Genomic DNA, 12,066 nt, shown 5'->3' on the forward strand with positions numbered 1-12,066 from the left:
AAGATGCCATTAACAGTCCCTATTTATCGTTGGGGCTGTTTGGACCTCCGTGCGCTTGAAATACCAGGGTCTATTTTGAACCCCAGCCAGGGCCTGGTTCTATCTCTTGTTCAGCAGAAATACTGTTCATCATTCTGAGGCAATCAGAGCATCAACTCACAAGTCAACATAATCTAATCTAATTATTTTGCTATATTGTGTTAGCTTACTTTGATCAATCATGATTTCTCTAGGTGTATTACATATAAACATGAGTTGATAACAGACACTGCTGTGACTGCCACATACTGAAATTTGTTCATTTTAATACCGATGGTTAAGGGTGCAACTTAGTTGCCTGTAGGCCCAGCCTGGCAATCTGTGGGTTCTGGCAAATGCCAGAGGGGCTGCTGTAAGATGCCATAGACAGACACTATTTATTGGGTGCATTAGCAGGGTGGAACCTATGCAACTTAAGACAAGGGAACTATGCCAAGGATTTAATGTAACTTTTGTGTTTTGGCTTTTCCGGGGTATTGCCTGTCACTTACCAGTTAGCTCTGCCCACTTTGCACCGGGGTTATTGATGCTTTGCATAGTGAAACTCCTTAGTCCATCATAAGCAAGTTCACGGAAGCGGATACAGAACCCTAGGAGGATTCCATTAATCCTGTCTTCAGCTGGAGCCTAAGCAAAGGGAATTATATATTTATTTAATACTGTTTGAAAATAAATATTCCCTTTACACCATGGAAATGTCTTGCACACCCACATTTTATACCAAGTGTATATATATATATATATATTATAAAGTATGTTGCTAAGAGAAATGTAGGTTGTGCAGCTCTGTAGCGGCTACTTATTGGTGAGAGACCTAAACTGCACTGTAACTATATATACAAGAAAGGGCTGTTACCTGCCAGCGAATCAACACAGAGGTAGTAGTGTGAGGATTTACAGAGAGTATTGTGGGAGCTTCACCCGGGGCTGAAAAATCAAGGTAAAGTAAATAAAAATCAATTGCATTAAATCAATTGTATGTTTTTCTTAATTATAATATATCTCAATGGCAAATGGTATAACATTTTCTTGACTATATAAATATGTACATAAACTGTAATAAAATAAATCTATAAGGGGGGATTTTCAGGTATTGTATTCTCACAGTAAACAGTAAGGGTGAAGAGAATTAGGGCTGTGACTAATCTCCCCGAGTTGCCATCCCACCGGCTAGAATGTAAATCGCTAGTGGGATGGCATGCGCTGTGATTTGCTGAAGTCGCGGAAGTTGCCTCGAGAGGAAACTTGCGCGATTTCAGTGAAATGGCGCCGCCGCGTATGCCATCCCACCGGCGATTTACATTTTTGCCGGTGGGATGGCAACTCGGGGAGATTAGTCGTCCGCGAACAGGGAGATTTGTCACGGGCGACTAATCTCCCCGTGTGCCAGAGCCCTTAGAGCTACTAGTAGCAGCTACTTTTTCACAGTAACTAATCTCCAGAAAATACCCTGCCATAGACAATACCTAGAATTGCCTCTGCTAAAACACACAAAGAGACAGTTAATGATCAGCATTGTCCATTTTAGTAGCCGTGACAAGTAGCTATTAGTAGCTCTGTGTATCTTCACCCTAATGGTAAAGACACATGGAGCTACTTAGTAGCAGCTACTTGTCACGGCTACTAAACATCAGAAAATACCCTGCCATAAACCATACCAAGAATTGCCTCTGCTCAAACACAATTATCAGTAAATGATCAGCATTGCTTATTGCTGTAGCCATGACAAGTAGCTGCTACTGGTAACTCCATGTGTCTTCACCCTAAGATTTCTGTGAGTGTTACAGCCAGATAAAGGCATGCTGAAATCACTCACCTGCCTGCAGCGTAGTAAGAGCTTCTGATTCCTCGCTGTATTCACTGTCACCAATGTCATTGGTGGCTTTCACTCTGAACTTGTAAGAGGTAAATGGCTTTAAGCTGAATAAAAGAAACAGAGAGTGACACACAGCCTTTCGCCGTAGATGCATCAGTAAGTTAAGGCGCACCCCTGCTAGTGGTGACTGTTCTTATGGGCACTGCTCAGTCTACCAGATGGCGAGCACACTAATATGTCATTCACAGAAGAGTGCATAGCCCTGGCATTCAGCCAATGGTCTCTCACTGGGCATCAATGTTTAATAGATAGAATAATACATCAAAACATTCTTCTGTTCTAAGACAATGTTTACTTTGTCTTACAGGAATCACCTCTGAGCCTGGCAGGCGTTCTTCTTCCTAGGCCTCTAGTACCGTCTAGCAAAGTGGGAAAATTATACAATAGGTTTTTAGGCCAGATATATGAAAGAAAATGTAAACCTTAAAACTAAACTATTTATAGTGCTATTCTGTGCGCTTTTGGAATTTACCGTGATTTTTAAAATTGTTTTTAAAGATATACTGTATATGTATGTTTCTAATATAATGAATTCTGTAACAACAGCGCCACCTAATGGTACTGCGCTGCAAGTTGGAGTGATATCCCCCCCCTCCCAGCAGCCGATCAGTAGAACAATGGGAAGGGAGCAAGATAGCAGCTCCCAGTAGGTATCAGAATAGCACTCAGTAGTAAGAAATCCAAGTCTGGCTTGGGACTCCTCCAGTTACATGGGAGTAGGACTGTTTGCTGGACCCCCTCAGATTTTTTGCAGGGGGGACCAAGTAAGGCTACTGGTGAAGACAAGACAATCCAATTGGGTTTATTCAATCTTAAAGGGCAATTTCACCTTCATTAGCAAAACTGTAATAACACATAAAACTAGAACCAAAACCCCCACAAATGTGTTCAAACGTAACATAACCTGCCAAATTTTCTAAAATGGGAGAAGTATTTTGGGGTTGCTTTCACCAAAATGGGCGTGGTCAAAAAAATTTGCCACGCTACACCTTGCATTTTTTTTTTGTCCTTCTTTCCATTTTTCAAATGTTAGGAGGTATGTTACATGTATCCAATGTTAGAAATTATGTAGAAAATCTATGTAGCCCTTGAATCGTTAGGGTCCATTTAAAATATCTTGGAAGGCCATGTAAAGCTTCAGGGTTCCTAGTTGGGGAGCTCGGCTCTATATAATCTATTCTATATCCTGGGGATGGTGAGAAAAAATGTCTGAATTATGCAAGATTTCTGGCATTTGTGCCTACTTCTTTCCACCTACCGGTCCACAACAGCGGATGTGGAATTGTGGCTAATGGTTGCTGAGTGCACCACCCACTTTCCTTTGGGCAGTTCCAGGGTCTGGATGGTGTAATATCGCACAGGGGAGAGACCATCACTGCCTGGATCCCAAGACAAGAGGACAGTGCGGGCCTTGACATCTTCCTGTAGAACTGTAGGCTTACTGGGCGGCTGAGGGCGGTCTGTAGCAATGAGAAGACACCTTAAAATTAGTGAACATTTTATATAACAACAAGGGCCATGATTGCCATAAACACAGATAAACAAACCTCTCTTCTCTGTGGTCACCACCAGAGCTTCAGCTGCTTCTCCCCAGCCTTTGCGGGTCTGTGCTGTGATCCTGAAGAGGTAGATGGACTCAGGTCTCAGAGCAGTGGCTGTGTACTGGCGCACACTTGGATTCAGCACTTCTACAGTAGCGGTGTTTGCATTTGTTGCATTAAGTCGGTGAGTGATCTGATAGGCTGGGGACACACACAAGGCAATAATTATACAAAGAGAGCATTTGGCTTCTAAATCGGGACAATGTGTACAATAGGTATTGTTTGGGGTGTGCTCTGATTTTACGCACATAAGAAATATACTGAAATATATTTGCACCTTGTTTAAACAAAAAGTATTGATATATTTAAGGATCCTGCTGGCTACTGGAATGTTGCCCAAACTGGGGGAAAAAATATGGGGAAATTGACTACCACTAAGCTGTACTTACCCAAAATGATTCCATTGGGGGCAGCGGGCGGCTGCCAGATCAAGCGCACACTGGTGGTCCTTACTTCTGGAAATAGAATTCCCACCGGTGGGCCTGGCACTGAAAAACAAAACATCAGTGGGTCAGACCAATATGGACCATAGTTACACACTCCCATATCTGGCATCAGAGTTTACTAACTAATGTACCATCAGCATAGAGAGATTTAGGAGCTCAAATAGAGTATGACTCTAGGTCCCACCCTGATGCTTACCATTTTTCCAGAGGGAAATTCTATGTTGTGGAAGAACTGTTCGCTGACAACACAGAGCAAATACTGACATGTGTCATTTACCCCTTTACCATACAAAGAAATGGTGTTATAACGGTGAAATAATGACCCAGGATAGCTACACTCTGCACACTACTATACAGTATATAAAATAAAGCGGGGTGCATAGTGGAAAGCATTTGTTACACAAGCTTCAGTATTGCACTTACACTGTACCAATAAAAGAAAGATGATCCCGCCAAAATGTCTACCGTGAAGCATCCAATCTACTTCACAAGAAGCCAACAGTAGGGGGAGTAGTACTACTCATCCATTCCAATATGTCGATTTCCTCAGGCTCATAATAATAATAAGTTGGCTCTTACTGCCCCCCTTGCATACCAGAGAGCCAGCTAGTACAGTACATAGTGTCCCTATTGCAGAGTGGATTTCATGTTCTTTTCTACACTTCATGGGAAACACTGTTGCTAGATAAGCTCACTTGCATCCATTTTTTAATAAATCCTTTATTTTGCACATCTTTTTGTGCTAATATGCACTCTTCATACTGTCAGAGCACAGCCAATGCAATCAAATGAATTAATGCATTGTAACTTACTCCAGGCAAGCAAAAAGTATAGATCCCCAGCATAGAAGGAAAAAAAACATGCTGGAACCTATAATCTGCCCCATTTACAGCACTGAATTGCATTGCATTAGCGCATGAGCCGCTTATATTTCAATGGAGTATACTGCAATAATATTTACGTGTATATTGTTATTTAATGCTTTCAGACAGATACACTGAGATGGAGTACAAGCTTCCTCTACTGGAAAAGGAAAATAGCATCTTATGTTCAAAAAAGAATACCCTGTATTACAAGCAGTTATATTGTGACTATAGGTTTGATTCAATGCTGAACCAATGTTTAATGATGTTTGTATCTTCTCTGTCTCACTGGTACTCTTACCGTCATCCAGCGTTCTCTCCAGTATAGCCGGTGTGCTGGCAGCTCCATCGCCGATTCTTGTGAATGCCAGGACCTGAATCTCATAGAGAACATATTTGCCAAGGCCAGAGAGCTGGGCACTGCGGGATGAGTTACCCTCTACAAGCCAGAAATGTGTAGAAGTGTCAGAGTCCTTTTCCTTATACAGAACCTGAAAGAAAAATCAGAATATGGATCACACTCAGACAAGGTAAAGACATGATCATCATTGCAATGCAGTTCCTCTAGTCATTTCTTTACAAGTAGCCATGATGCAGTCATTATTTTTCTTTTTATATTCCAGTTTAATGGAACTGTTTCCAAATAGATTTTGGAAACAAGTATCTCACTAAACTATGAATCAGATTTGCCGCTGGCTTTTGTTGGATTAAGCTGCTTACCTTATACCCCAGAATAAGGCCATTCCGTTCTGGCTCTGGAATCTCACTCCAGCGTACTAGAATGCTGCTTGATGTTGTGGCCAATGCAGAGACATTGGTGGGACCAGAAGAAGGGACTAAAATTAAGGGAGAAAAGAGTGTGGTATCTTAGTCTGGAAAATAACATGAATGTACACTGATTATGGTAACTCTATACTGAGGAGCTCAGATAGCTACCCGATTCTCTGGTCCTCGCCGTAATCACAGGGCTCCAGGGCCCAGCACCAATAGCATTGAAAGCCTGAATCTGCACCGCATACTCCGTCCATTCCTCTAGGTCCTCAATGGTGTACTCCCTCTCAATGCGATCGTAAATGACATGGGTGAATGGTTTCCCTTTTTTGTCCAACCTGGCGTAGCGGATTTTGTAGCCCACAGAATCTGGGTTTCCATTGTACTCCATTTCTGGCAGTGGCTGAGGGGGGAAGAAAAGATGTCAAGAAAAATAGGCGAAAAAAAAAAAAACTAGGGTAATGTGTAATGGAACTGGGAGAGGTGACACTGAGGAACCTATTCGTTGGCTCTCATATCTAGGTATGTGTTGCCTCCACGGATTCAGTTAATACACATATTTCCCTCTACCTTAAGTTTTTACTTAAATCTTCATTGGCAGATGTGGGTATAAACCCCACTATCTCTCTGCAGTATAACTTAAGCCTCCCTGTTTTGTGCAGCTATTACAGAAATAACCAATTAGCCTTGGCCTGTCTAATGTAGTTTAAATAATATGAGCTAATTTCTAATGTGTTATGGGTTATTGCTCTATAAAGTTGCACCTATATAAGCAAATGAGAGTCAGGGCCACACTGGCTGTGCATGCCCTTTTAGCAGGATGCTATACTGAATATTTGCGGCTGTCAGTGCAAGTACAGGGAGAGAAGATGTCTCAAGTGATTCTGCAGTGAGAGCAGAACAGGTGTTTTGGGCATGCACAGTAACTAATAAAATTGATCAGACAGTAAATATCAGCATATAAAACAGCAGCAGCGCTATTTGCACAGTCTGTCACGCTGTCGCTGAGCCGAGGAGCTTCTTGTTTGGCAGGCACACAGATCTCATAGCCAAGGCAAGCTACAAAAACACAATAAATATATTGTGGTTCAATGTCTTGACTAGTATGGTTCCATGTCCTGATACTTACCACCCAGCGCACCCATAGGCTGGTCTGGCTGGCAGTACGCAGTGTCTCATTAGCTGGGAACATAGAGGGCGGAGCCTGTAGGGTCTGGATCCTCCGAGAGGGTAGACTTGGGGGGCTGGTACCCACAATATTCACCTGTCGCATGCGGAAGCTGGAAGGAGCAAGAATCACACTCCTGGGTCAGCAAGTAACATCAGACTGGCAAATTACTATTTAGTAGATATCACTAATTCTGGCATTCATTTAGATTAACACAATAAAAAAGCCTGCAAATCAAAATGTTCTAAATCATTTCCAGAACCCCAATATATCTCATATATACAGGTAAGAGACTTTTTATCCAAAATGCTCGGAACCTGGGGTTTTCCATATAAGAAGTATAAAGAATAGAAATGGCTGCACCCCCCCCCCCCCACACACCCACACACATTAGATCAGTTTAGGCAGGACACACGGGATAATGTGCAGACAAAGAAACACCATTGCTGGTCCCTATTCAGACTTTAGCCAACTGCACCATTACCCTAACTTATACCAGGTGAAATGATCATCCAAGAGAATAAGAGAAATATGTAATTAATAAAATTAATAACATCAAAATAAGCATCAGTATTAGCGTTACCAGATCACCCCCCGCTGCTCATATCCACCACCCAAATTATTATAAGAAAGATTCCATAGAGTTACAGCGGCCCCACATCCCTAATTGTAATTTAAGGGGGGAGGAAGGGTGTTGATGCGGGGGTACTTTGTTTGAAGGGTAAGGGCACACTTGATGTGCATTTTAGGTGCGAGGGTGAAACGATCGCAATTGGGGGTGTGGGGCCGCTGTACCTCTATGGAACCTTTCTTATATTAATTTGGGTGGTGGATATGAGCAGCGGGGGGTAACGCTAATACTGACGCTTATTTTGATGTGGTTGCGCATCTCATGTTCTAGCTTAGTAGGAGGAGTATAGTCAGTTTATAGCATGCACCCTGGCCACTGTCAGCATCAGACTGTAACCAACACTCAACTTTGTTTCTTTTTTTGGTGATAAGGTGGCTATATTTGTTGCAAGACATGTGTTGAAGTGTGGAGGGTTTGAAAATTAGTTTGCTACATGAGTTGTGACTATTAGCAACAGTAGCTTAAGCATACTAAAGAAAGTTACAGGACATCCCACAGTGAATGTAAAGGTTGTGGCTCACCCTACACGATTTTTAATTGGGATCGAATTTGCTATTTTTATCTAGTACAAATAAAGGCTAAGTTTTATTAAATACTTCTTTCTCTATTTTTCTCGGATGATCATTTCACCTGATACAAGTTAGGGTAATGGTTCAGTTGGCTGAAGTCTGAATACGGACCGCCAGCAATGGTGTTCTCAGTTTTTCCATATTAGGAGTCTCTAAGTCTACTAAAGTCCGGCATATATTTGTATCACTAGGTCAGGATATAATCACTGCTATATCATTTTGAATTGGTCCTTTAATCATGTTGATCCATCAGCTCCCTGACTATTGTACTGAAAATCAGAGCCAGTGTTACCCAGTGTTACCCAGTGTTACCCAATGTTACCCAGTGTTACCCAGCGTCGGACTGGGACCCCAGGGGCCCACCAGAAAACCTTAGACCCTAGGCCCACTCTCTGAACAATTTTTCCTCCTTTACTTACTCAACCTTTTTATTCTCCTAGTCTCTTTTATTTAAATGCAAACATCTATTCTTCCATCTATCTCTCCTCTTTGTTCCCATTCAGAAATAGGGAATGACCATGAAACAGGCCAAATGGTCAGGAGCAGGTGTTACCCAGTGTTAGCCAGTGGTACCTGTAGTAGTTATAAGGTCGCAGTCCTGACACACCCAGAGATCTGGCATTAGGTTCATTAGCCAGCTGATAAATAAGTACCCAGTCGTCTGACTCAGTAGGATTGCCAACCTAATATAGAGATACAAAGCAGCATTAACATACACAGTGGCAAGGGCATTACACACAGCATTACATGGGCTGAGTAGCACAAAATGTATGTACAAATGACACTTTTTACAGAGCTACCCTATATATCATGTCCATTCTGAATACTTTGAAACCTATTCCCTGTCTGAGAGTGCACTAATCACAGAAAGATCATCTTCTTATTAGTTTATCTGTGCATCTGACAGCAGTTAGTTAATGTCAATTGTAGATCAGGCACGCCGTGCACAGGGCTGTAACCCCAGGGGCAGCACGTCCTAGTAAATAATTACAAACAGGTAGATTTGTGCCCCGACCAATGTGGTGTTATACTGAGGACTCAAAGCAGCAGTTGCTCACTTAGTTTTTACCTTTCCTTCTTCTATAAAAAGCAGCCTTTAAATGAACAGGAAAACCAAAAATGTAAGTGTATCAAAAAGTTGTGTGTTTGCTTCAGAAACCCTACTATAATTTATATAAACAAAGCTCCGGTGTAGCCATGGGGGCAGCCATTCAAATTGAAATAGTGCAAAATGGCATTACTATGTAACCTTAGGGCTCTGGCACACAGGGAAATTAGTCGCCCGCGACAAAACTCCCTGTTCGCGGGCGACTAATCTCCCCGAGTTGCCATGACCCACCATCCCACCGGCGAACATGTAAGTCGCCGGCGGGATGGCACACGCGGCGGCGTGATTTCCCGAAATCGCCGAAAAAGACTCGCGAGTCTTACATGTTCACCAGTGGGATGGCGGGTCATGGCAACTCGGGGAGATTAGTCACCCGCGAACAGGGAGTTTTGTCGCGGGCGACTAATTTCCCTGTGTGCCAGAGCCCTAAAAGGTTATATATATAACAGATAACCTCTGTGAAACACCATTGTGTTCTACAGACTTTATTTGTTATCTGCTATGTAAACTGTGCCTTTTCTTCTTTTTTCCAGCTTGATTGGCTGCCCCTAAGCCTAAACAGCAGGATTTGTATATAAACTACAGTAGTCTTTTTGAAGCAAACACATAACTTTTACCATTGCAGGGCAGTGTTACTTTATGTTATATTTGCTTTAAAACAGATGTTTTCTTTTGGTGTTACTGTTCCTTTAATACATGGACACTTTGCTGTACTTCAAATACCAAGTCATACAGGGCTGGAGGAATAACAAAGATATTTGTTATGATTAGAGGGGTAGATAATAAAGTGTATGCATTCGCCTATCTGCCCCACCTGAGCTTCCACTAGCCACTTGGAGATCGAGGTCTTTCCATCAAATCCTGGTCGGAACTGAAGTGTGACTGAGCGGGACCCAATGTTACTGATGCCCAGATTAGATGGAGCGCCGGGCAGCTCTGAAGTGATAGAGGCAGAGAGAAATGAAATGCTGAGCACAGTAAAGCTGTATGCTAACTATGCATGGATATAGCTGCTCCATCACTGACCTGGTGGGACCCCTGAAGAGATAGTGGAGGAAGAAACCACACCCTGACCTTTGGAGGTCATCCCTGCCACCTGAATAGTGTAGGTGGTGAGTGAGGTGAGGCCGGTCACTCGATACTCCAGAGTGACATTGGGCAGGTAATGGGTGACCCGGGTGTTGGTTTGGTTAAACTCCTCCCACGAGATCTTGTACCCTGAAACATACAAAAAGTCCTAGGTCAGGTGAATTTGCTCAGAGGTGTTAAACACTGAAGTTCATGGTTACAGGGATCTTTTCATTAAGGGATGCATGATATATTAACATGTGCAAAATTTGCTCCAGGTCTAGTAACTGTAGAAACCATTTGCCAAAGGACAGTAAGTGCTATCTCGTGACTGCATGATTGCTAGGTGAGGGATCTCCAGCTATTGCTAACATCCATTCCATCAACCACAGCAAGAGTCATGGGATCTGTAGTCTGGGAAAGATGGATGCTCTGAGTACAAACTCTATTCACTATGATTTTAAGCTTTGTACGGAACTCTTGCAGCTGCTTCTGTAATGTTCTGTGGAAATGGGGCTAAAAATCAATATGGCTCTGACACAGGATTCCTGACACAAATGAAGCAAATGGCCTACAGTACCTGTCAGTAGGCCATTCTTCTCAGCAGGCTCCTGCCAGGTCACCCTGAGGGAAGTGTCTAGAATGTCATCAAAGCTGAGATGCCCCACAGGTCCAGGAACTGCAAACAGAGCAGTAAACAAACATTTGCAAGAACAAATAATTAGATAATGTCTTTATTTAAATTGCCTACATAGTGGGAGGCACGCAGCTCTCTTTAAACTGATAAACAAGGAACATGCTCTTGCATTAAACAGTCAACCTGAATTCTCAATTTATTCTCATGCTTTACTCTAATAGGTGACAGTAGCAGGAAAATGAGATGGTACAGCAGTCTTAAGGTCCCCCATACACCATAAGATCTGCTCATTTGGCGATGTTGCCAAGCGAGCGGATCTTCTCCCGATATCCCCCACCTACGGGTGGGCGATATCAGGAGAATCCAGGGTAATTTGATTGTTTGGCCCTGGGGCAAAACGATCGAATTATAACGGCAGGTATAGGAAAAGTCGGTCCGGGGACCGCATCAACGAGCCGATGCGGTCCCCAATCCGACTAGATTTTCTAACCTGTCCGATGGAGATCTGGCTGATTTGAGTCGGCTCGTGTATGGGGACCTCTAAGGTCCCCATACACGTTGAGATTCGCTCGCTTGGCGAGATCGCCAAGTGAGCGGATCTTCACCCGATATCCCCACCTACGGGTGGGCAATATCGGGGAGCGTGTAGGGGCCAAGCGATTGAATTATATTGGCGGCAATGGGGCAGTCGGTTCGGGGGCCGCATCAACGAGCCGATGCGGTCCCCGATCCGACAGAATCTTTTAACCTGGCCAATCGATATCTGCCCAATTTCAGGCCAGATATCGGTCGGGCAGGCCCCTCGTTTCTGCCCCTACACGGGCCGATAACCTGCCGAATCAGTCCCAGGGACCGATATCGGCAGCTACAATCGGCCCGTGTATGGGGACCTTTAGTGCCTTTCCTCGTGCATTGTACTCTCCATAGTATTCATTCTTATTTAGCCAATGTAAAGGCAGCACTGAAAGTGGAGGTGATATGGCTACATCTAAAAGGTTGTGCTGGAAAGAAGAATATCTGCACCCAATATAGCAACAGTTACAGGGTCGGACTGGGCCACTGGGACACCAAGAAAAAATCCAGTGGGCTCTGATGGCCCAGACCCGATCCCTGACGGTTATCCCCCGCCCAACGGTGTCCCTCCCCTGACGCGTTTCACTTACGCACGCTCAGGGGAGGATGTTGGGGGTCCCTGCAGGAGGTTAGGGGGGTGTGGTGGGGGGTTTCAGGACCCCTAGGACAGCATCCCTGATGGGCCCTGCACCCCTCAGTCCGACCCTGAACAGTTA

The 12,066-nt window shown here is 43.6% G+C and overlaps 1 protein-coding gene across 3 annotated transcripts in view; it reads right to left on the minus strand.

The window, feature by feature from the left end:
• Positions 1-12,066, minus strand: part of sdk2 (sidekick cell adhesion molecule 2) — a 347,374-nt gene that overhangs the window by 20,319 nt on the left and 314,989 nt on the right. For all 3 annotated transcript variants that reach the window (XM_031894269.1, XM_031894268.1, XM_031894270.1), the window contains exons 20-33: positions 10,721-10,819; positions 10,099-10,290; positions 9,887-10,008; positions 8,538-8,647; positions 6,726-6,876; positions 5,762-5,999; positions 5,546-5,661; positions 5,127-5,316; positions 3,906-4,004; positions 3,463-3,657; positions 3,174-3,375; positions 1,856-1,959; positions 896-966; positions 531-666 (exon numbers count right to left, since the gene is read on the minus strand). In XM_031894269.1, coding sequence (XP_031750129.1) covers positions 531-666; positions 896-966; positions 1,856-1,959; positions 3,174-3,375; positions 3,463-3,657; positions 3,906-4,004; positions 5,127-5,316; positions 5,546-5,661; positions 5,762-5,999; positions 6,726-6,876; positions 8,538-8,647; positions 9,887-10,008; positions 10,099-10,290; positions 10,721-10,819 — 2,025 coding nt within the window. The remainder of the gene's footprint in view (positions 1-530; positions 667-895; positions 967-1,855; positions 1,960-3,173; positions 3,376-3,462; positions 3,658-3,905; positions 4,005-5,126; positions 5,317-5,545; positions 5,662-5,761; positions 6,000-6,725; positions 6,877-8,537; positions 8,648-9,886; positions 10,009-10,098; positions 10,291-10,720; positions 10,820-12,066) is intronic.

The sequence above is a fragment of the Xenopus tropicalis genome, chromosome 10 (genome assembly GCF_000004195.4).
Source record: "Xenopus tropicalis strain Nigerian chromosome 10, UCB_Xtro_10.0, whole genome shotgun sequence".
Classification (NCBI taxonomy): domain Eukaryota; kingdom Metazoa; phylum Chordata; class Amphibia; order Anura; family Pipidae; genus Xenopus; species Xenopus tropicalis.